General features: G+C 29.2%; 1 protein-coding gene across 3 annotated transcripts in view; it reads right to left on the bottom strand.

Moving 5' to 3' along the window:
• Positions 1-580: 580 nt before the first annotated feature.
• LOC136973221 (protein dispatched homolog 1-like) overlaps positions 581-27,307 on the bottom strand; it is a 78,702-nt gene continuing 51,975 nt past the window's right edge. For 2 of the 3 annotated variants that reach the window (XM_067267934.1, XM_067267941.1), the window contains exons 2-8: positions 24,506-24,634; positions 20,554-20,665; positions 17,819-17,942; positions 14,691-15,093; positions 11,601-12,389; positions 7,029-7,227; positions 581-2,862 (exon numbers count right to left, since the gene is read on the bottom strand). In XM_067267934.1, the coding sequence (XP_067124035.1) occupies positions 876-2,862; positions 7,029-7,227; positions 11,601-12,389; positions 14,691-15,093; positions 17,819-17,942; positions 20,554-20,561 (3,510 nt within the window). In that variant the 5' untranslated portion in view covers positions 20,562-20,665; positions 24,506-24,634 and the 3' untranslated portion in view covers positions 581-875. Of the gene's footprint in view, positions 2,863-7,028; positions 7,228-11,600; positions 12,390-14,690; positions 15,094-17,818; positions 17,943-20,553; positions 20,666-24,505; positions 24,635-26,497; positions 26,705-27,307 lie in introns of those variants that run through there. The other variant, XM_067267927.1, reaches the window with a different exon arrangement.

Genomic DNA, 27,307 nt, shown 5'->3' with positions numbered 1-27,307 from the left:
AGCTGAATGGAAAATCAAACTAAATCTGAACATTAATCTAAGAAAAAAACAGCACGAATAAACTAAAAATCAGATATTGTTGCAACAGAATCTTCTCAAATTCTAAACAATTAAGAATAATTTATATGAATATGAGGAATTAAAAAGAAAAATTTGAACAGCAGATTCAGGCAAGTTCAAAAAAACTATTTTGATTCATTTGGATATTTGTATAAATTAGTGTATATGATTTGATTGCATAAATCAGTTATGAAGTTTTTTAAAAAAAGAAGCAAAAATTTAAAAATTTTAATTTTAAAGCACTCTTTTATTGGTAAATCATGATCATTTAAATAAAAATTCACAAACAATTTGTAAAATCATTACAACTATGTCATAAGATGAATTAATGGTCCTATTGAAATTTCATATATAAATTATATTTAAAATCCATGAAATGTAATCTTTTTTATAACTGTTACTACAAAAGAAATCAGATATAAACAATAATGATTAAAGTAAAGAGGGCACTTCATTTTATACAATTGCATGGATGGTCATATAACATTTATGTAATATATTTTACAGAAACACACATGAATACATATTCACTGTTGTTTATTCTTTTGATATCTTATAGTATATACAAAACATTTTTCAGTCTCACAACAATGCAATAAAAATTTTTCTAATCCATATCAATATTTAACACAGCAATAGAAAATTACATATTATCTAGACACCACTTCTTTCTTTGACAGAAATATATGTTCAAATGTAAAAAAAGTGGTATTTGATTTCTACATAATTTTATGCTGTTTACTAAATATGAATTATTCATTTACATATCACAATGTTTTCAGTTTCAATGATGTTATTTCAGTTACTTTAAATGTTTAAACACTTATTTCTCTTTTACACCATAATTCGTTAGAATCGTTTTCCTTGTGTGATGTAATGGATTCTTCGGTGCAGACGATCGTTGACGAGCTTGTTGCTCCCGAAATGTGTCTTATGCACGAATCTGCCTGATTTGCAATATTAACAATTGGCAGACTTATTTTCCTTGTATATTTGTTTGGATAAATATTAAAACTAGGATCTTTGCTTCTAGAAAAAGCTGCTGAAAAACTACCCGATCTTTGTCTATGTTTATTTTTATTTTGTTTCATAAATTCTGCCCATGTTCCTTTAACATTGGTCAGAGGTTCCAGTTCGTGACTTTCGCTGGTTGGAATTGGAACTGGACAACTGGCACTAGAAGTTGATAGCGTGGATTCTGAAAGAGCATATTGAGCTTTTTCTACGGGTGCTGCAGAAGATTTGCAACAATGGACGGTTGGATAATTTAGTTGAAGCTGGCCTTTTCTGGGTCCAGCAAAACTCAAGAGAGATTGGAAAAAAAATGTTGCATACAACCAACTTATTGACATCAACAATACAAGGAATGTTCCTATTTGTTGATATGCTAATATCACAGATGGAAACATAAGTACACCTGCCATAAATGATGTAAATGCTGCCATTGCCACAGGACTTCCCACTCTTGATAGAGAAAATATAACAGATGATTCTCTGTCATCATGGGGTGATAATCTATATGCAATACCATAATGGAGAGTCAAATCAACTGCTAACCCTATAGCAACTGATACAGTAATACTTTCCAAAATGTTGAGTTTCCATCCAAGCAGTACTAAAGATGCAACAGTTACAATAATAATGCATGCTATTGTGATAATGGCATAGATACTAATTAGTAAATTAAGTGTTGTTATTAATAAAGAAATAAATGATACACCAATGGCAACTCCAATAGCAACGGACGTGCCTCTTGAAAGGCTATCTTGTAGATCAAAGAAATCGAGATCACTAATAAACCATCCATTTCTTATTCCTTCGGGTGCAGTTTCCATAACCTTTGAAACCCAAGTGTCTACACTAGTTTTGAATTTATACATATCATTGAATGACACAGAATATGTAAATGCACTGTTTGATTCAACAACTATTGCTTTAATTTCACCAGTCTCTTTTGAAAGACGTGGCAACAGAGCTTCATTTATATATCTCTCTTTTCCACGAAAATTTAACCTCATAGCTTCTTTCACACATTTTTTGAACACTTCTTCCTTATAAGGAAACTTTGATGTTTTGCAGCAAGGAGTCTGATCTCTGTCAGACATGTCAATACATCTCCTTTTCATCCATTTTTTAAAATGCTCAATAAAACAAATCGAGGAACGATATGGTGAAGGTTGATAAAAACTCTGATTTCTTAATTGCTTGCAGAATGATAGAAACCATCTTTGTGAACTTGGAGCGGCAATATTAAAAGAAGGATCAAACACCAAGTTGCCTTTATCAAATGGATTGAGATAATTACCATTATCGACTGGTAATACTCCCCAAACAATAATTACAGATAACCTATGAAGTAATTGTTCTTTTTCTCTTTCAAATCTAAAAAGATTTTTCAAAGTTAAATCATATTTTTCAAAAGGATGATTATTACTAAATATTTGGAATTCTTTTGAATCTGGAAGACTAAGGCTTGGGTAATAAAAGACTACAATTGCTCCCCCAGCAGCAAGAGAGCCAAATAAAAATAACCAAAAGAATCTTGGTTTAATTATCAAACAAGGAAGAATTTTTTCAAAAAATACTCTTGCCGAATCAGTAAAATTGTAATGCAGTTTCCACATAGTGTTACATATTGATGAACAGCACCAAAACCTTTGAAATTGTGGTAAATAAATACCAAATGGTGGTATACAAAGGCAGCAAGTAGATGAACACCATTTCTCTGCAATTACAATTGAGGCTGGTATCCATGTGATTGTAAAAAGAAAATTGGCAAGGACTGCAGTTCCAGCAAATATGCTAAAAGAAAAAAAAAAATTGTTTAATTTTTAAAAAATTTGAAAGATTTTTAGTTAAGAGTTATTACATTAATAAGTTATTGTAATCATTCAAATTAAAAACATAACAGTTCTTTCTCTGAATTACCAATCTTTTTAAAAATTTCTTAAATCAAATTTACTCACTAACTATAATGTCCCATAAAATTATATTCACATAGACTAGTTATTCCCAAAATGGGTGCTAGCATCCCCTTGAGGGTGACAGAAGACTCGAGGGATAAAAGACAAGGGGCACAAAAAAATATATAGAAGAAATATATGCACTAAAAGTGGGGCACAATAGTCTGAAAAATTTGAAAAACACTGATCTAGATAGAAATTGATTTTCTAAATGACGACAAAATTCACTCAATAATATCTATGGTGAGCACATATTCCACTATAAGTTAAATCAGTGGCGTAGCGAGGGGGGTGCAAGGGGGTGTATCATGCACCGGGCGCTACTCGCAGAGGGGTGCCCAAATGGTCTCCAAGACAAACTATATGTGTTTCTGGAGGGGGAGGGGACGCCAATCAAGTGTCGGGCTCCAGTTATGTTCGCTACGCCACTGAGTTAAATATACTAATTTTGCCAAATAATGTATGGTCAAATTCAGAATGACAAAATTGAATAAGTTAGGATTATATTGCTGCAATAGTGAGAACTTAAAATTTATTTTTCAGATTTTGGACAATGGGGCAATTTATTAAGAGATAAATTTTACAAAAACTGTTGAATAAAGAAATTTATAGTCTGATAAACCATGATTTAAGTAAAAACCAAATTTCTCATTTCTTTTCATAACATTTTTGATAGCTTACAGCATATATATTTATAATTTGCATGTGTATTTAATAATTGTTCTGATCATATTTTTCAAAACAAACTCTAGTTTTCATAATATTTGTTTCTATTTTTCTATTATTTATCTTCAGATAAGTGTATTTAAAAATAACAAATATACTTGGAAATATATATGTTTATTTGTTTTATAATCATTTAATGTTATAATTTACTTATCATAATTTCTTATATCTATATATATAATCGAGACGAGTTGATAATAATAATAATCAGCACAGAGCCCAAACGGTTAGGAGTTCAAAGTTGAAATTTGGTACAGAAGTAGGGTACGTCACGAGAACGCACGCTAAGAAGGGATTTTTCGAAATTCCTCCCCACAGGGGAGAGGGACAGGAATAAGTCTTAACAATTCCATCAACAATGGAAATGTTAAGTAAAAATGTAAGTGTTAAGTAACAATGGAAGTATAAACAATGGAAGTGTGAAGTAACAATGAAATTAATATGAGAAAGCAACGTGCAAGATGCAGATGCGGTTTTTTTCGTTTTTGCGGGAAATCGAACATATTTTTAGACCCATTGAACAATTCTCTAATTAGTCTAGAAACAGGAGGCCCCAATTCTTGCATTCTGTGAAAACGGGTAAGGTTGACTATAATGTAATAATCTTAATCTTCGCTACCGTTACTTTTGCCCGAGCAACGCCGAGCCTACCTGCTAGTATGTATATAAAATACTACTTTTTAAATTACATTTTACATCAAAAAAGCATTAAAAATATAGGGCATTCTGTATCTTCTATAAAGATGAAATAACATTTTAAATTGGAATGTTACTGGATAAGTGAAGTTATCAAGTTGAAGCTAGATTGGAAATCTGATGTAAGCTTATGAAATATGCCAAAAACGTTTGTGTTCTTAATAAATATGTTCGCTGGAAATGTGAGGATGGTGTTCAGAATTTCAAATACTTAGATGGTTGAGATGCAAATTTTCTTTAAAAAATGGCTAAAACAATGCTCCTAAAAATATAAAACCATTACTTTATTGTGTGTTAAAATGTACGTAAGACATAAAACTTGGGAAAAAAATAGAAAATTCAAGTCAGTCACTTTTAGAATCTGACCCATCAATTTCATAATTTACAAACATAAAAGCATTGTACTTGTAACACACACTGTCATTCTATTCTGTAGATGGATATGGTCATGGTCATATTCTATATTCTGCACAATATTTAAATATCAAAAACATTATAAAATTTTCTTAATAACAGATTTATAAAAAGAAGTAGAAAAATACACAAAATAAGTGGAAAAAGAAAAAGTGTTCAGTGCCCAAATATCCCCTCCAAAAATTGTATACTTGATACAGAACCATCCTGTGATATTTTGAAAGAGTAATCTGTGCAAATAACAAAGACACAAATGTCCTAAATAAGCAGAGGTGATAGCAATAGCTGCTGCAATGGTAGTGGATGTGATGAATAATGAATTTAGAGTTGAAATGAATGTGTGACGATCGGGATATTGTGAACTTTATCATTTATATGTACCTTTATAATCTTTTAACTATATTTTATGCAAACTCTACATTTTATACAAAACGGAACGAAGTAGACCAAAAAGGGTTAGTTAAACGGGAAATCAACTGATAAAACTTTCTGGTAAGAGCGGTCTAAACTCGATTCCCACGAGTTGAGTTCCTTGTTAAGATGAGTCAAATTTCGGTGACACAACTACGTCACCAATAATTTTATTGGTCCAAGAAGATCATCTCTTCTGACGAAATCAAAGAAGGGCCTGCAAACTCCCTCCCCATATAAAAGGGGAGTACGATGAGCAAGACGAAGAAGTTGTTACTGACCGTGTGTTTGTGCACTCAAAAGGATAGTTACCTGTCGCCGCCGATCCTCCCTCATCATCTATATTCAAGCCGAACTGTCATCGTTACACTTCCTATCTGAACAACTATTACCTGTTAGTGGACAGAGTCATTACCAACGATCTACTACAAGATCATTTATTCTTAGCCCGAACGCCTACAACGGTCTATAAGGATATCATCGATTATTACATCGACATCCGACTACATATCTTAAGGTATTTATCCTACACGCGAATATTTGTAAGCTCTCTCTCTCTCTCAAAACCGCGTAGATTAATATTCGCGGATCGCGTGTCATGTAACTTATCATCGTCTGTAAAGTAATCGTTTGTATCTAATTAGATGTATGCGAAAATAAACGGGTATATTTTTATATATAAATCTCTGGGTGCGTTCTTTCCGTCATCCTCTCCACTCACTTCATTCCGGGTCTAACCCATACATAACTGCTCGCGCAATTGATTTTCTGTATCAATCTAAAGATACAGTGGTGTCATCCTGACGTGGTATCAAAGAGATACCGGCCCTATGGTCACAAATGGTTAATAGCACTAAAATAGCTTCTGCTAACATATGGATTATTTTAAACGTTTAAAACACAAAAAATGAATTTAGCAGTTGAACAGTGTGTGTTTTTAGTTATTGATGGATGTACAATATATATAGGTGTATTATCAATGGATGCACACAGGTTAACTGTAATGCATATTTTTACATTTCTAAATTATATTTACATTACTCTATTGCAGACATGGGCAAATGTGGCTCTTTTTGAGTTACGTGCGGCTCTTGCTGAAAGTGTTAATTTCTGCTTTTTATTATTATTTTTACAATTTTATTTCCACAATTTTGTGAATATGTGTAATTATATATATGCAATATTTAGTAATTTGTTTCCAAGTTGGTATAATAAATTAAATTAACATTTCAAAATCTATTCTTTTAAAAGAAGTTCTCGACCAAGATGGAGGACACCCTATCCTTCCCTGCCTTACTATACTATCCACCACGACAGTACAGAACTGCGGCTCCCATGCATTTTGCAAAACCTACATTTTGGCTCCCACTGAACTCTTGCTTGCCCACCTCTGCTCTATTGCAGGACAAAGCCATATTTGGCTTAGTTGTAGCTAATAAAAGGAGCATAAACAAATTCCATTTCTAAATGTGGCGTCAAAACACTCAAATTTTCCAAAACAACACTATCACAGGAAGCATTCAACAGCATTTTTCATTAAAAAATATAGTTTTTCTTTTATAACAAAAAATGGTGCTTCCTTATGTTGTAATTTTAAATACAAGTAAAATAAAGTGATTTATTAAAATTTTTAAAGGTTGCAAATTATTGGAGTGATTGGTAATGCAGAATCTTATACATGATAACTAAATAGATTAATTTATAGCTTAGATAACAATATTTTACTTAGTGACAGATAAAACATGATTAATTAATTACCTGAAACAGCGGATTGCAGTAACACTGCTTGTAAAACTCGCAAAAAATGCTACTGCAGTTGTAATACTGGTTACAAATGTTGAGAGACAGGAATGATGAAGTGTATCTCTTACTAATTTTACAAGTGTTCCATTATTTTTTTCTGCTTTGGCACATAACCATACTTTACAATAGATGCACGCATCATCGGCACCTATTCCTAAATTGAAAAATTATACATTATTAATTATATGTATGATAATTTATTCAAATTGAATTAATACTTAAAATTATATTTATTAATTAATTTATTAATATACAATAGAAATGGTCAGATAATTTTTAACTTTAACCAAAAACATTACAAAATTGGCCCCATAAAATTTAAAATGAAAAAACAATAATAATTTTTTGATGTCACATTTTAGGGCTCACTTCATCCTGTGCCTATGCACCTGCTTAATTACAGCACTGATTAAATGTAGTACTTTAGCTAATACTATTGTAAATCGGTATATACAATAATAAGATTTGACAAATAAATTGGAAACAGTAGTTTCACGATAAAGACAAACTTGGGATCACAAACATTAACTAAAAGAATAGTGTGGTCTATTGAGAAACAAAACTCTTTGGTTTTGGCTAACTAATTCCTTATCTTTAAAGATCTTTTTTCTTAATTGTGAAATTTTATGCAAACTTTACCAGTAATATTATAGCATTTTACTTATCCAAGAATATTTCCTAACTGGATGTAATGTTGTTCTAGACGACAAAATCTGAAATATTTTGTCTCCAACCATTTTCAAAAAAGTTTAACTTTACTTCCCGGCTCTGTTATATATAACAGAGGAAAAGTATGGCGATTGGTCAAAAAACCAATTAAGATTTTTACATTTTTAGACACAAGGCACCTTGAAATGTTAAGAAATGCAAAAACATTCATTCACTTTTTCTGTAAGTATGGATGTTAGTGTGTGTGTGTGTGTGGGGTGGGGCATGATTTTGTTTACTTTGAAGCTTAATAATTCCTATGCTTTTTTGTCAAAAATTTCTAATACAGAAATCTCTCCTATGCTAGTTTGTATATTAGGGGAATTGATGCTATTAAATTTTAATGGTTAAAGGTTGAGGTGGTGGTGGGGAAACAAAAGGGGGTTGCGTGCCATATCTCAAGTAGGATCGGACATAACGACAATTTTACTCGTTACATTTATAATTTTTTATAAAACCCATCCCTACTCTCAAAATTAAGCATTTTGCCATTTTATAATAATTAAAAATATAAGTTTGTTTTTAATATGATAACAGATGGCACCACAAAAGTTTTAAACGTTGCTGGAAAAGTTAAGCAACTCATTGCTGGATTTTTTAAGGGGTTACTTTATCATTATTTTATTTATTTTTTTAAACAGAACTTTTATTACTTTTCAAATAGTTAAATAATTTAAAACAGATTTATTAATGCCATTGTTTCTGGATTTGTATCAAGTAACAAGCCACCAGTAACAAACATGCTTGTTTTTTCCTAAACTTAGCAAAATTTTATTTAAATTTTCATCCTGCCTAACAGGCCATTTTCAGGTGTGGACAGAATGTCCATGAAAGTTAGGAAGGAAAATGGGTCAAAGTAAACAATTAGGAAGGGAGGGGACTACTACAGTGGTAGTTGATGCAAAAGACAAACAATATTGCCAGGCAGGGTGTAATGATATGGAACCTACTTGTCCCCGAAGTGCGATCTGTGTTATTTGTAGATACGTATGCTACTCTATGGTATATAGTTTGTCAGATTTATATTTATATGTTATTTTATTAATTGTTCTAAAATTGCTAAAATTTAAATTTAAAAAGAATGTTGAAAAAATTGAAAAGAGAATGTTCTAAATTTGGAATGAGAAACGAAAATGAGAGTATTCAAATGCTGGAAAGTTAAGGAAAGTTTATTTATTTATTTATTTATTTATTTTTTGAAGAATTAAAGAAATGTTTCAAATCCTTCTTGTTTGAAGGTTTTTCTTTTAGAAAAAGGACCTGTGGTGATAGAGGATCACCTACACAGGGAAAAGGCAAAGTATCCCTTCCCTCTGACAATTTAAACATGAAATAAATATAGCATTAAGATGCATTACAAAGCAATTTAATTTTATTCATTCAGTTGCATCATATGACAACTTAAAGAAACTTAAAGAAGAAAACTCTTTTGTTAGCTATATAAATACTAAAACCATTTAATTTAACATTATTTAAATGATATTCTTAATGTTTTCAAAATTTTAAATTAACAGATTTAACTATTTTAAAATAATGATTTTTAAAAGATTTCAATTTATTCTCTATTACTAAAATTTGAAATAATAAAGTAAAAATTTCCTAAAGAATGTTTAGAGATTTATTTCAAAATTTTGTCACTACTGCAATATCATTATTCTATTACAGAAACTATACGCTTAAGCGGGGTCTTACTGTATTTATATCATTAACGTTCCTAGACGACAAAGTGCTAAACGAAACAGAGTTAAACGAAATCATTTTAACATAGAGTAAATAGGGAAAGGGGAACACACGACCAAAAATAAACAAATTTTACTTTAATTTTAAGTTGTTTTTACATTAATTTGCTTAATAATATATGTTAAATAATATATAAACATATGCATAAAGAAATGTAAAGTTCATTTTTTGTGATGACGGTCCTGACTTTTCTGAAATTCTTGTTTTTTGCTATAAAATCATGTGTAGTTTCATTTGTCGCTTTTTTCCTTAAGCAAATGTCCGTAGCAGGATATCGCATCCACAGCGTCTTGTTTGCTTTTGCACTCCTTTCAAAATCTAGATCATTTGCTACAATTTGATCAATGATTTCAGTTATTGTTACCAAACTTTTACTAAGGAAATCTGTAGAGAAATTTTTTGAGATTCTTTGTTTTCAGAATCTCTATTTTCCAGTTCTACATGAATTCCTTGTTCTGCCAGTTCTTGAAGGTCGTTGTTGGTAAGGCTCTGCTCGATATCCTGCTCGTCTACATCTTCTAGTCCTGCTGTATTGATTAGGTTGACAATTTAGTCAACCTAACAATACAGCGATAGGTTCTTCTTGTTGAGATTTCTTGGATATCTTCAGCCATAACTTCTTCCACACTTCATTTATGCATTTCTCAGTCAATTCTTGCCAAGCGAAGTCAATATTGCCTATGGCATCCATGATGTTATTTTTGTCAAAATTACACAAAACAAACATAGATTTAAGGGAAGTACAGCGCTACAACAAATTGCCACCTTTTGCTGATTGGGTCGTGTTTGTAAATAATCGTATTATATACAAATTAATGAAATGCTGTGATAATTTAAATCAGTGTAAATTTTTTTTAGCTTTTTTTAGGCTTCAAACAGACCGAATTATATTGAATCAGCATTAAGCAGGGTCTTACTGTATTTCAATCTTATTTTTATATTGGATTATTTGTTTATTCACCAATGAGATTACAAATTAAGTGTTAAAAATTAAACCAGTGGTTCCCAAACTGTGTGCTGTGGCACCTAGGGGCACTGCAGCCAGGTTGGACATTATTTTAATCATTAGTGATGCAGTGACAGCATTTGTGCAGTGCATTTTTTATGCCGGAGGAAATTGTTGTGTCTTGCGATTAGTCTCATTAGAACATTTTTAAAATAAATACAAGCCTTCTTCTTTTATTCAGAATTAAATTATATTCTTTTCCTGTTAATAGAAAAAAAAAAAGAAACAATTTGTGCTTCTTTTCATCACTTTTATTTCTGGTTTTTGGTTAATATTATGAGTTAAAATTTGTAGTGAATGAATATTTGACATCTACTCTAAATATATATCAGTAAAAAACTTTGCTTAAAATTGTCACAACACTTTTTCTGTTGTAGAAAGAGAAAAAAACATAGAAACAGCAGCATTGAAAATTGATGAAGGGTGAAGCAAGGGTCAAGCAAGTAAGAGGGTAAAGCCTCTTTACTATTAAAATAATTGTACTAAATACATTCTATATAATATAAATATAGTAGTTACTCTTTGCTTAAGAACTATTATTCTTTTATTTGTTTGTATCATTTAATTACAATACCAACTGACCACAATTATTCTTAGATAGAAAAAGTACTAATCTAACCAAGGTTTCCTTTCCAAGTATATTAAGTATAACCAATAAGTATTGTATATATATATATGTATATAGTATAATAGATTATTTATCTAGAATTTCCTATACTGTATTATTATTAAAAAGTATAGTAAATTTCTGTTTTGAGTAAAAATTCTTACTACAGAGAAGTGAAATTCCTATTATATGATATTTTTGTTATATATATATATATATAACAAAGCAAAATGCATATATATGCAAAGCTTTCAAATTTTACCACTATATATATATATATAGTGGTAAAATTTGAAAGCTTTGCAGGCAAAATTTTTGATTTCAGAAAATATACAAGTTTGTACTATGTAGCGTTATATACATTCAATTACTACAAATTCTTTTCCTTGTTTCTTATAATTATGTATTTAAAATTAACTAACTTAAACTATTAAATTTAATAGTTATGAAAAAAAAAATTACTTACCTATAGCAATTACTGCTGTAAGTACATTCATAAAAGGGAAGAATGAAATCTGGTAAACAACTGTATATATAAAATATGCAATACTGAGAGAGAATACTATAGCCATAAATGTCATGAAAGTTACAAAAAATGATGCTGAATACATCCAAAGTAACAGAAATGTTGCTGCTGCTGCTAAACCTACATAGATTGTATCATGTAACAGATAATCATCAAACAAAGTTTGTTTTGATCCTAATTTCATGGCAACAACTTTTGTAACTCCATCTGCCAATGAGATCTTCTCTAGATTTGTATAATAATTCAACGTTGTTGAGCTTCGAGCAATTGGCAAAAACACCATAGTATATGTTAATTTTGATGTTTTATTGAAGTCAGAATGTTTCGTAAAAAAATTTATATCTGTGAAGTAATGCATAATATTGTAAACAGCATTATACTGTCTGCACTGCTTTGGAGCATCTCTACAAAGTACCGGATTGCTGGTACATTCGTGATTTAATTTAACATTATAATAATAAACCGCACATGATTTTAAAAATTCTTTTACATAGGTAACATTTTCCTCTGAGATTTCGTGACAAGAGGATAAATTACACAATAATGCCACATAATTAGGAAGCGACCAACTTCTGCAACACGTTCCTTGGGGAGTTTGTTCACATAAATGTTCAAATTCAGAAAAATTACGAAGTTTTTCATCAATCTGACATATAGATCTCAAGGATTCCGCAGTAAACAAATCATCTCCATTAACAGATTGAAAAACAACACGTGAATAATCCCGTTCTGAAATTTAAAAAAAAAATCACGTTACTTATTTTGCAGAAATTAATTCTATTATTAAATTCATATAATTAATACTAATAAAACTTATTGTACAGTTTGTTAAAATATAAAAAGTTTAGTATTTGAATATATAAACATTTAAATGTATCCAAATATACTGAACAAATAAATTACTTTTCATACCGAGTAAAAAACATACATACTCTAACTTAAGAAATAATTTCCAATGAAATTTTTTAAATTAAAATAAAAACACACATCAACAATACGATATAAATTTACTTAATAGAAAATATTTTTCTATTTGCTTTTTTTTGCATTTGAAGCATCTTCCTCAAATTATAGAATCTGAATGTTTTAAAAATTAGAACATTAAATACAGTTCAAACAAAATTTAAATTATAAAGTCAGATAAAACTAAACTATTAAAAAAACATTTAAATTTTTAAGTAAGTAGGTAAATAAAATTTTGTAATAAATTTGAGAATAAAGCGATATTTTATTTTTGCAAAACATTTATGTCTTTCTAAAATTTGGAGTTACGTAATAATATTAGTCAAGAATCACAGAAGAGTCAAGAGTCACATTTCACACCAAGTGACTATACAGTAGAGCGTCGTTTATCCGAAAGCCAATCAACCGAAACGTCGGTTAACCAAAAGCTTTCCAGTCGGACTGTCGTGCTGAATTGAACGTTCTTGATACTAGATTAACTTCTAAAGTATAATTTTTTTTGTTTTTATATTTTTAAATATATTTATTTTGTTTGTAAAAAATAAAGAAATCATTTTTAACGATACAATAGCCATGATTATTATTATAAAAATTTTCGTTAGGCTTAAAATCAACGAAAATTCAATGCAAAGTGACATGCAATGGAGAAAAATTTCAACATGGGATAGGTTAATATATTTTTTTGTACATAATCAGTTATCCAAAAAATAAGTTATCCGAACAACCCCAGTCCCCAATTGATTCGGATAAATGATGCTCTACTGTATATATACAGGAATCAGAGTTGCAAATTTTTGAGGGTTGATTTCTGTACCCTCTAAGTATCTGAACATCTTGTTCAAAAGAAAATTGTTTTCTTAGGTAGTGTGAAAAATGTCAGATTTTTCTATAAAGAGGTTACCAAAATATAATCAATCAAAAAATGCAAAAAATCACCTAAGCTGTATTTTCTTCTTTTTCTTCATCTGGCACTGCAGACACTCCTAGAGAAAAACTACTGGATATAGAAAGCACATATTTTAAACTTAAGCTTCTTTCATTATCAGTGAAGTGCTTTTGAAACTTTCACTTCAATGTGTCAGAGTTTATGGAAGGTTCCACATAGATCTATTTTACTTTCATTCACTTAATTTTATGCTCACAAGGATAAAATTGCATCAAAATGAATGATTTTTATTTAAAATGTTATCCAGCATAATAAAAGGTCTAATGTATGTAAATTAAAACTTTTTATAACGATTTTACTAAATAGCATTAGTGACAGCCACCAACCACAGTGTCATTGTCTTAAGTCTTGATGTAATAACACAATCATTAAAAAACAACTGATATTCAAATAAAAACATTTGAAAAGTAAAAAATATTGCACTAAGTCAAAAGTTATGACAATTTCGATGACGACGAGATTTTTTCTTAGGAGTTAGAAATGAAGTTTAATTGATTTAACTTGTTAGAACGAGTTAAATCAATTAAACAGCATTTGTGTCAATAACATTTAACTAAATGCCATTATACAATTCATAATTATAATCATAATGAATGTATGTTAGTTTAAATTAATATACATATCTATAAAAGAAATACTCTACCAATTTTGCCTCAAATTATTTGAAATCTAATATATATTTATGAATCTCCCTTTTCTGTGAGATAGTTGTCACAATCAAAATTACCTCCCCATTTCCCAGACCATTAAAAGAATAAAAATATTTTCTATTGGTTACATTAATCTACTCAGTTTGGAAAATTCATCAAACTTAACGTCAAAGTAATGTTCATAAATTGTCAAAAACAAAATTCTGGAAAAAAAATGATTGACCAAAGTTGAGACTCAATTTATATATAATAAACAAATGATTTATTAATTTGTTTAAATAATATGTCACAGTTCATTACTCTAAAATTAAAGAATTTAATTGGAATTAATTAATCATTAAAGTATTTAATAACGTGAATTTGTTAAAGGCCATCTGCTGCATATAAAAATAAGAACTAATAATATATTCCATCATATATTATTTAGTAAACAAAATTAAACAAGACTGAAAAAATATACAGTATACTAACCAGGATCATTGCAAAAGAACTCATTTTTTCCAGGAATGAACCTGTTCTGATGAGTATGTACTTCTTTTTCTCTTATAATGCCAAAAGTCACTTCACCATCTGTATTGGAATTATCTGCACTCAAAGTATCTTCTTCATTTTCCAGCATTGTCCACTTACTGGTATGATAATTTTGTTTTCCATTTTCTAAGTGATTTTCTGACGTAACATTTATTGTTCTATTATTGAATTCAATTGTAAAGTCTGAAAAACCTTGATGACTTGAATTTCCAATCTTATTATATGAAAAATCATCATCTTTCACAGGATTTGTAGTCAAAGATCCACCCCATGCTGAATGCTTTTCAAGATGTGTCCATGCAGTTGCCCTTTGAGAAAGAATAGTACCTCTTGATTCAAATCCCTAAGAGTAAAAATTTTTAAATTAGAAAGAAAAAAATCATCAAATCTCTTTTATTATATCATGATAAACTTTTTAATAAATGTAGACAATATCCATCGAGATTTTATGAATTTGACTCAACATTACAATATAATTACTCAAATAGCTACAGTCTATTGACTGTAGCTATTTGAGTAATTATATTGTACAGTGGAACCTCGGTATACAACCTTAATCCGTTCCTGATATTTGGACTTATACCAAATAGGACGTATACCAAACCAACCTTTCCCATAAGAAGTAATGTAAAAATGATTAATCCGTTCTCATGTAAAAAAAACCCTCTTGATATGATATGTTAATGGGGTTGTAAAATAATTTATACACTGTTTGAGCACATTAATAAAAAAATAAATTTTATTATAGATTTTTAAAGTTATTACAGTATATTGTATTATATTATTTAAATCATTAAATCAAAATCAAATCAAACTCTCCTTAATACTAATAATCTGTTTAGAAATTGATTAAACCCCTTTTGCAATGTTAGCAGATTTAATAATGTCTTTATTTTTCACGATTGTCGATATCGTCGTTCTCGGAATACGGTATGCAACAGTTAAATCTCGAACACACATGCCACCTTCATATTTCTCAACAAACTCTTTTTTCAGTTCCATTGTGATTCTAGTCAATTTTTTAGTTTTCTGTTGCTTTTCATTTGCATTTTTGCAATTCATGATTAATAAAAATAATAAAATTTTACTTATAAATTAAAATCAGAAGAAATTTAACAAAGTTATAAACCGTGGGACCGCAAACGTCTAGTCTGGTCTAGTACACCTATAGTGCTACTTGTTGGTAGATGGCGCGTATAGTTGAATTACGTTGTATACCGAGCAAAATTTGTTTCGTCCAAACAGGACGTATTCTAAAGCAGACATATACCGAGGTTCCACTGTATATGTTTATGTTTAAAATACAATTTAAGATGACATTGAATATTAACAAAATAATAAGAATTTATTAAATTATGTAAACTGATCAATGTAAATTTGTGTTAAATGAAGACAAAAATGTCTTTATGTAACTAAAGTTTAAGATTTGAAAATTGTTCAATTTTGCAAAAGGCTCAAATTGTTTAATTAGATTTATTCAATGAATGAATTTACTGAGGAAATTTTAAATGTAGCAGAAGAGAGATTTTTTTTAAAGAGTTTTAATATAATAGTCTCTTTATATCTGTCTGTATAATAGTCTGAATATATCTTTCATCAAACAAAGCTTTTTGAATATTTATTTTAAATTAAATTTTATAGATATTTCATGATTCATTAAAAAAAGAAAGGAAAATATAGATTCAGATAACAAAATATTATAATAAGTCAGCTTTCATGGTTAATTTGCTCTGAAAATTTATGTATATTGAAAAGCCATGTAAACTCAATAATGCTTAAATATGATGTACTTTTGAATAAATACAGGTATCTCTTGATTAACATGGTTAATTAATCCCTCAATGCTACCTTATATATCAAAATTGCATTAATCAAATACGGTATCTATGTTAAGTAAAGACACATTAATTAAAACTTCTGTCATGTATACAACAGGATTGCCTCAATTAATTTCGTGTGTTAATCAAATCCCACACTAGGAAAGGGATACCCGTATATTCATTTCGAAGGAGGATAATCAAAGCTAAATTGAATCTGTGTATGAAAAGAAAAAAATTTACTTGTTTTAAGTTATTTTCTTAAAGTCTTTTCCATCTGTTATGGTTTTTCAAAGTGGTACTTAAATGATGATGATGTTAGTTGCAAGTCAAAGTATTACAACTCCGTATCTATAAATCTACACAATTCAAATCCATATAAGTCATCAAATGTTTTTAGAGACTTGAAAATTTTTCATTTTTAGAGTATCTTTTTAAAATAAATTCCAGTTTAGCTACGAACTGAAAAATCATTTTACAGAATTTTAGTTCAGTTGTCAATTATGAAAAAGTTTTGATTTATACAGATAACTACTATTGATGGAAAAACTGAATGTTTAAAACAAATTTAATTTCTTGAAAATGTATTCTTAACTAATGCTTCTAGTAAAATAAGGGATAATACATATTTTTAGTATCTAATTGTTAATTATTTTTACACTTATTGCATTTCTATTGGCTTTGTCACAGAGATAAATATACACACACAATGTTTTACCCCATTAAAAGTATCAAAACATCAAAGTATTTTCTAATATTTCCTATTAATTATGGTTACTCTTAACAAGACATTTTATTGGTTTATGGAATATTTTACATTATAAAAATAAATAATTCAAATAACTAAAAATCTCTCTTGCTTTCCTAATGTGAACTTCATACTAACATTAATTACACATAATGAATATCTCTATTTATTTTTTTCTTTTATTTAATCAATTTTGAAAACTATAATCATAAAAATTGTCAGAAGGTAAAATCAATTAAGTCATAATTCCCTGCAGAAAAAAGTAAAAACAAGTAAAAAAATAATAATAATCATAATGCTCTCTACTAAGATAATAAAGTAAATGTTAACAGATTATTAAAAATAATTGAGAGAATGTTGGAGATGAAGGAAAAATTTCAGCTAACAGACTAAAGTGCCAGATTTTTTAAAAAATTAATGGCTATTATATTATACAAAGATGTAAAGCTTTTTACATTTTATGTTTGAAAAATTTAGAAATAAAACTTATATTTTTCACTCACTTGAATAGGCTCTTCAAAAGTAGGTAAATCATTAACTTTCAATGAAATAATAACACAAGTCAGTGCAATGGCAAGCACAAACAATATTATTAGACTTGGATAATTTGCTACTTGACGTGCATACCTTAAATATTTTAAGTGAAAAAAAATATTACTTTTAAAATAATAATTGTAAATTTATAAAGTTCTAATGATAATAATTAAATATTTTATTATAAAAATAAAAACAAAGTTTATGTAGTGAGAGAGTTGATATGACATATTGTCTCTCTCATTACATAAACTTGAATTAATAATTAAAATCAATTTTGTAAACTACAGTAATGTTTTACATTGTTCATATATTTTTCAGTTAAATTTCAAATTAAATAATGGAACTTAACTACAAATATGATTATACTGGGTGATCAGACAAAAGCAGAACTCGTGAGAAAAAGTGCATGGAGTTTAATAATTTTGCACGTCAGATTTAGTTAGGCATCAGCCAGCCAAGTTCTGTTAGACATCCCAAAAAGTAATAATAATAATAATCTTGAGCATTTCACTATTACAGACTCGATGGATAACACTTGAAAACCCCAAATAAATTAATAATGAACTTATGGACAATTCTTACTTTAATACAAAAGGTTTGATTATTTTCATAGCTATATGAACAGAATCATAAGACAATCAAGTCTCAAATAAACATCTTAAAAATTTCAGAATACTTGCTTTCAATTACACTTGAATGTCTCAGTCTTTCTTCAGATAATTGTTTCTTACTTACAGATCCTGTATACTGTAACAAAGTTTCTAAACAGAAATCTTTATAAGAACAAATAATTCCAGACATTTTTGAATTAATCATTACCTTACTTTTCAATAACTTTTCATCTTTATACAAAATTAAAATTTTCTTATACGAAAATCCTCTTTTGTAGTGTAAGGCATTTCCTATTATCACAATATTTAACTTAATTAATAACAGTGAACTAAGATTATACTTGGGAATTGATGACATGTGACAAATTAGCCAGGAAGCATCACCACAAATGCCACACACAACTCCTCACAAGAGTCCCTTTTGTTCGATCACTTGATATGTACTGTATATTTAATAATCATAAAAAGATTTTAATACAAATTTACAAATAGGTTAAATTCATTATTTTAACAGAGTATATTTTATATTTTATGTTGATTTACTATTTCAACTGTTTAGAAAGAGTGAAGCTACTTTAATTTCCTCTATTATCCAAAATATTTAATTTTTTTAAAATTTTATATTTCATATTTTCTTGTAACAACTTTGAATTAGTAAGAACTTCTAGAGGTCAATACTACTTTTATTTATTAAAAAAAGAACAACTTTACTTTCCACATAAAATGAAAAAAAAAAATCTTTCTGCTTACTCTATATAAAAATTTCTACTGCAGATGACATTTATTAGCGAGGTTCAGGCCAAACTTTTAAACGCAAAAACGTGTACGTTGGACGTTCAGCTCCGCTTTCTTGTAAACTTAGAAGTTTGACAATGGTGTTTGAAAGTCAGTGGAATCATGCTTGACATTCCAAACTCCATTGTCAAACTTCTAGGCTTACAAGAAAGCAGCGCTGAATGTCCGACATACACGTTTTCATGTTTAAAACTTCGTCCTCAACCTTGCTATTTGTAATTTTTATGAAATGAAAATCAATTTATATAATATTACAAAAAAATATTTAAAAAAATAATACTGTGTTATGAATGGTTTATTTATAGGATACTATTTTAATTAAATATAATTTTCATATAAATTTTTAATATAATGCAACAAAAGTTAAAAAAGACACAGTCGTTCCGGAAAAATCTTCTAGACGATCACCATTTATTTTTATTCTGTGTCTTTTTTAACTTTACAAAAATTTTAACATTAGACAGAACTTCAAAAAATAATGCAACAAATTGACATGTTGTTTAATTATATTCAAAAACTTAAGAGATATGCTTCATATTTTCTATTTAAATCAAATAGTAATACAAGCACAGATTATATAAATACACAGTAGAGCATTGTTTATCCGAAAGCCGGTCAACCAAAAGCTGTGCCAAAAGTTCCAGTCGGACTGTGTCGTGCTGAATCGAACATTTTTGATACTTAGATTAACTTCTAAAGTATAATTTTTTTGTTTTTATATTTTTCAATATATTTATTTTGTTTGTACAAAATAAAGAAATAATTTTTAAAGATACAATAGCCTCGATTATTATTATAAAACTTTTCGTTAGGCTTAAAATTGACGAAAATTCAACACGAAGCGACACGCAACAGAGAAAAGTTTAAACATTGGATAGGTTAATATATTTTTTCGTACATAATCTGTTATCCAGAAAAATCAGTTATCCGAACAACCCCAGTCCCTAATTGATTCAGATAAACAATGCTCTACTGTATATAGAGAAACAAATCAAAATATCTCAAAAAATATCCTAAATACAATTTACTTGAAATATATTTAATCATTTAAAATACAAACATTAAGTTTTTAAATAAATAAAGTATTTTTCTATAAAATGATACAAATTGAAAAAAGTAAAAAATAATATATTAGATCAGTAATAATTTTCAATATTCATGATTTTATATGAAAATAAGTGTTAAAATACCAATATACTAAATCATGAATTTTTTTTTAAGTTTACAAGATTAACAGAATTTAAAGTTTCTAAACAAAAATCTGAAACTTTGGTAATTTATGAAACTGTACTCACCACTGCATTGTTCAATTTTAGTCACCAAATCATTATTATTATTTGAATAATTAGATATTTCCATCCTGTTAATATTCTGTATCCTTTCAGTCTAAGTTTACACATCATTATTCTGAAATTTAATGTATTGAATTTTGACATTAATGTAAATTCTTTAAATACTTAAGCAATAAATAATAAAGATATTAGCACTAATTAAAACATTCAATATTAATAACATTAACTAAATGATTGCTGGATTAATTCTACATTATATATTGCTGTGAGAGATTGGACTTTAAAAAAAAAAGTTTTTTTTCGGGTGAAAATTAAATTAAAACTTTTAAAATTTTCCCACAATTGTTAAAATTGTGAAGAATATAATTTTATTCCTCTGTGGAGTCACTTTCTTTTCAAGATGATACATCCAATGTATCATCAGGAACTTGGTGACGAGAAATTGTTATTGGACATAGGCACTGCAACATTGCCAGAAAAGGGCAAGGGAGAAAAGAGGGAGGACCCTCCAATAAAAGGCAATGACTGATGATGACAACAGTTTGTCCGTCTTACTAGGAGTTCATCCTCCAACAAAAGGGGACAGTTCATTCATCCAAGATTCTGCCACCATCAAAAATTCACCCTAGTCAGAGTTGCCTTAACGATCAGATACCTTAGTGATCCTTCATAAACTCCATCAAATTGTGCTTCCTTCACTCAAAATGAACTCCTTGAAAAAGTGAACTCCCTCAAAGTGTACTTCATGGAAACGGTGAACTTTACCAATCCGGCATTGTAAGGTATCTATATAACTTATATGTAAACTCTCTCTCTCTGCTTGCGAAGCCATTAATATTTTAGACATAACCCTTACTATAAAATATTAACCTTGTATAACTTGTCAATTGCTTAATAAACAGAAATTTATTAACCTTTCAGCAGTGGGAGAGTCAGGTATGGTTCTACCCCTTAGTAGTGGAGAATATACCCAAAAAATTTTTAAAGTATTTTTTCACGCAATTTTTCTCATTTCCGTTTTAGAAAAAGTATTTGTAAACAGTTATGTCTAGTAAAGAAAAGTCTTTTTTTATTGTTACATAATTCATTTTTTATGTGAATTTTTTTTTTGCGGTAGTTTTTGGCTTGATTCTGGTGATACCCCCAAAAGAATTTAACGTATATATACGTCCCTCACCACTGCCACACGATCGCCCTCGACGTATATATACGTCCCTCACTGCTGAGTGGTTAATATAAGATTTGTGTTTGGTGCACTTCATCAACCCATGCCATCTTTTGAGTCAGAACTAAGTGCCTACAATGTGACCGCTCATGCTAAAAAGACAAAACAAGCAGCCATCTAGGTTTCTGTGTTTACCAAAACCACAGTAGGTGTCAGTCCTGACGAACTAGTCATCGCAAATGCGGTGTCGACCCTTTGGTCCCATGGTGCCGAAGAATAGGGGGCACTTTGTGCATTGTCACATTGGAGAATTAAATAACTTATGATAATTTGATAATAAAATAACATTGCCATTTATTAATAATAGGAAAATTTAGGTAAACCTTTTTAAATTATATTAGAGATAACTGGATTCATTAATATATCATCAATATTAACTAAATGAATCCTACCATTTAGTTAATATGTTAATAATAATAACTAATAAAATTATTTTATTACTTGATTTTAGTTGAAACAAAAGATTGTTTTTGATGTTTCTAAAAAGATTAGAAAAGATCTTTTAAATTCTGAACATAATATATGAAAAGTTGCATACAGACAAATTATTATAGATCATTCTACCATACTAAAAGTACATGCCATTATCAGTCTTAGAAAAAACACACAAAATATACCACACTCGTCAAAAATGAATTTCAACACCATGAAGGAATGTGCATAGCCACATGCAAATTGCATATGGTTGTAGAAGTGACAGAGATATGCAAATGTTGGAGAATGGTTAATTTTGCATGTACGTCAGATCATGTTGTACCTAGTTTCGAGCTATAACAACCAGCAGTCAACTCAAGCCATAAATGCTATCAGTGACAGTTCACAGCAGAAAACTTTTGAAGCAGCATAGAGAATGCCTTGGAGATGACAGTGAGCTAAACATGACCAGTTAACTGCTGGGGAATGAGACCATATCCTACAGCTGAGTGACATTGGTTTGTCAATGCATGCAGTTACCACACATATTGGGAATGACATGAGTACCATCCAGCGATGTGTGATATGATGGATGCATGAACATCTGGAAACACATTGAAAAGAGAGTGGAATTGCACAAGCACATGACAAAGTGCACAGACTAGCAAATTCTCTAAAAGGCCTATTAGGACCAGTTCCCCACAGCACATGAATCTGAAGCCACCTGTTGCCATCAATGGATGCATCTTGTCCATGCAACCATTCACAACAGGTTGCATGAAGTCAGGTTACACACATAGCAACTGAGGTCCCATTAACTGCTTGACACAGAGCTGCATGCCTAGTATGGTGCTGTCATCATCACAACTGAACCATTGAATGGCATCAGGTATTGTTTACAGATGAATCTCACTTCTCTCTGTGGAAGAATGATGGCTGTGGACAACATGACAGTCCTTTTCATCAAGCATCACACCACCCCACACTGGGAGTCATGGTTTGGGAAGGCATCATGTTCAGGCATCAGCAGACAGCCTTTGGGCACATTTCTGGTACTCTGACAGTGAACCCATATATCACATGAATTATGAGGCCTGTTGTTACACTGGTCTCTCACTAACCTTAATGGAATTCACACCCTTCCCTGGCCAGTAACCTCACTGGATCTCTCCCCCATCAAACACCTGTAAGACTTTGCCTATCATGAGATGACAAGGATCACTGCCACATACTGTAGATGGCATGCATGCCGCAGTGAACGCAGCTTGGCAAGGGATATCTCAGACAACCATTAATCACCTCATTGATAGTCTCACTGTACAGCAGTCCGCATAGCTGCCTGTGGGGGCCATATTCGTTACTGAATAAACAGATGTCTATTGCATATCTTTGTTCTTTTAATCATTTGCATATCTCTCACCTCTATTAATCCTATATTGTGCATGTAGCTGTGTGCATGAGGCTGTGTGCCTTCTTCTGTAATGTTGCAATTTCACTTTTGAAGAGTGTATGACAGCCATAATCACAGAAAAATAAACTATCACAGACCACACATCACATTCACTGACAAACAAAAAACAAAAAACTACATATATTATAGACATTTCCATTTCAACTGGAAAACACATACATAATGCACATACTGAAAAAAATTAGTAAACACTCAAGAGTTTGCCGTTGAAATAAAGCACGTGTAAAGAATGGATACAGGACATGTCTAAAGTTCTCTCTTGCACATGTATCATATTAAGTGCACGAAAGTCTGAAACATTAAGATTAACAGCAGCATATACCTCACATTACAGAAAGCAGTCATATACAGCATGTAAACAAAATATTTTTTTTCCTGTAGTTATGCCTTGATCTTGGTCTAGCAGAGCACTAGTACAGATATGAATAGGACAGAATCAATTAATGTAATAATAATTGATTCATTCATTTTATTTTATTATCTGCATAGTATCTTCTATTTTATCATCACTACAGTTGTAGAATTTACTGGAAATAACTATCATATTTTAATTTAAACATGTGAACATGTAATTGTAAAAATGCTATTTTTAAACAATTATTGTTTACAATGTTTGTTGTTCTAAATGTTTGTTTTCAAATTTATTTACAAATCAAAGGCCTGATTTAAAAATCTATTTTCATTTTAAACTAGAGAATTCTTATTTGTTCTAAAACTGATGATGCTTTGAATAAAAATTTTTAACTTAATGTTATTGTGTCATCAAATTTGTGTAATTATTAACTTTAAAAGACAAAAAATTAATAAAAAAATATTATTATTATTATTAAAATATTAATACTTACTATATCAAAAATATTCAGATGAAACCAAAATTTTCTTATACATATTTTAAGTTGTAAAATATAATTTATGATTGAATTGAGCAGCCATTTTTGTTGATTCTGGTTTACATCATCATAACAAATAAACAACTGAAATAAATTAAGAAAATTTATATAGATAAAATATTAAAATAAGGAAATCATAATTACAATATTTTACTTTAAAAATAATAAATAGATTTAAACGACGGTTATTAATGCAAATAATTATACAAATATACTTTTGAATTTTATAATAGCTCAGTTCAATTTTAATTTAAAAGTATTAATGAAAAAATTATCATTTATTTTTTTTTTTATACATAACATTGTATTCATTATTTTAAATAATAAACATATACTGAAATATATTAATATTTTACTACATTTAAAAATTTTCAGTCAGATAATCATAAATAATTCATTATTGACTATTTAATGAAATCAGAGCAAATTACTCTGCCAAACATTTTCAAAAGCAACAATAAAATAAAAACTATTTGTAAACTTTTCATAATAAAATAACAAAAAAATAAAAATGCTATTATACAGTAGTTTAATAATATTTTTGACAAAAGAGAGCAAATAAAACTGAAAGCAGTGTTAATACATTACATAAAATTGAATAAATTTATCCATAAAAGTAAAGCAAGATTAATTTTTAATCGACTTAATACTAAAAATATAATTTTGTCTTTGTCTTCTTTTTTCAACTTTACTTTTTTGTAAAATTTGAACACAATTTAAAGAATAAAAAACTAATATAAAAATTTTAAAACCAAATGAAATTTATTATTATTCAGCTTGAAAAAAAGTAGAAAATTTCATTATAATAAATATTTTAATTCATTATAACGCAATTTATGTCTTGCATAAAACTTGTAACATCTTTACAAATTTATCTAATTTAGCAAAAAACCATAAAATATTATGTTTAATATTTTACGAGTATATACAAACGATATCAATAAAGCTATTTCAAAAGAACATTCAAATAAAAAAAAAACATTGAAGAATTAATTATAATTATATTAAACTGTTTAAAAATCAGGACATTTTTTTTTTTATTTAGAAATATATATATTTTTTTATTTAGAAATATATATATATATTAATATTGCATTTTAAAATATTCATCTGATAAAAGCAATACCACTACAGTGCAATAATGAAAATGCATTTTGTGACCCAGAAGTAGACTTATTTTGGGGAACTGTATCTTGCAACGGTTTGTGCAAAGAGGTAAGGTTGCTTTAACTTTTTTGCTCCTACAGGAAGGGTCTACAGTTCCGGTAAATTTGCAACCGTCTCATTTGGAGACGTAATCGTACCAAAAAAATTATATATCACATAAAGAGATACATAAATTTTTGAATTGTGATCCGATAACCACTCGAATATTCGACGGCTCTGAGGGACCCGAGATCAAATCTGGACAGGTTAAAAAAGCCCCGGGAATTTTTCGGGTGGCGATCAATCCAGATACGTCTGGCCCAGTCCCTCGCCATCCGGCTGCCTCATCACAGGCCCCGCCAAACCCATAACCGGCTTGCTAAAAGAGTGGAAAGAATTTTAAAATAAAAAAATACTACTTGAATATTTTATTGAGTAGAAATAATTTATGATGTTTATGTACACATATTTTTCCTTATTTTTCTATAAAATCTTATGAAAATAATTTTAAAAAATCAAATATTTAAGTCATAAAATTGTTAGAAAAGATTTGGACTCTTATCATTTACTATGGTTTAAAATAAATATTTATATTACACAGTGCATGTTACTTTTAGTTAATTTGTATATATATGCACATATACAGAAATTACCTAAAAGTTACTCCTACCGATCATGCATACAACTTGAATTTTCAATATAATAAAATATATAGACCGAAATCAAATGAAATACACGTGAATTTAACAATTTCCCGGGAAAATAAACGATAATACAAAGCATGCAATGCATTTTACTTACTCTTACTAATGCATTCTACTTATTTAAACATTTCGATTAAAAAAATTCTTAATACAAGTGTAAATTTCATATATAAAATTATAATAATATTAATATTAAAATAATATTAATCATCACTGATAATACTTCTAAAGACACGATTATTATCACAGAAGAGAAGTCGATCCGATTCCCGATTTCAGGGAAGCGCCATCTTGATTAAATGAAAACAATTCTTCTTCTTCGCGTTTAAATATTTAAATTTAATTATTATAATTACTATTTTATAGAAAATTGACATTTTTTAATTAATATTAGGATATTTTTAGGAAATAATATTTATATTTTCTTAAAATATTTGATTACTAATGTAACGTAATTTTTTTCAGTTTTTTTAAAACTTTTTCTGCCCTGTGGGCCCTAAGAGGGCCTCTTTTAGCAAGCCCATTATGGGTTCGGCTAGGCCTACAATGGGACGACCGGGTGATGCGGAACGGGGCCCGACATATCCGAACGGACCATTCCCGAAAAATTCCTGGGGATTTTTCGACCCGTCCGAATTCGATCCCGGGTCCTCCAGAGTGGTATGATGTCACCTTGACCGCTTCGCCATCCGGCTGTCAATAATTTTTGAGTATAAATTATAATCTACATGCATAAAATAATTAATTTAAAATCGACACGACACTTTTTCCGTCAAGGAAAAAATAAAAAAAGAAAGAAAAGACGGCAGCACCGAAAATCAATGAATTGTTACAGAATTTTGAAAGAGGCGAGAGAAGCCCGTGTGACGAGCGAGCAAAGCGAGCGGAAAAGATAAAAACTTGGCAA

Source organism: Centruroides vittatus, unplaced genomic scaffold (genome assembly GCF_030686945.1).
Source record: "Centruroides vittatus isolate TY-2023 unplaced genomic scaffold, ASM3068694v2 contig_1074, whole genome shotgun sequence".
Taxonomy (NCBI): domain Eukaryota; kingdom Metazoa; phylum Arthropoda; class Arachnida; order Scorpiones; family Buthidae; genus Centruroides; species Centruroides vittatus.
Note: the sequence above shows the minus strand (reverse complement) of the source record. Positions and strands in the feature narration are given on the sequence as shown.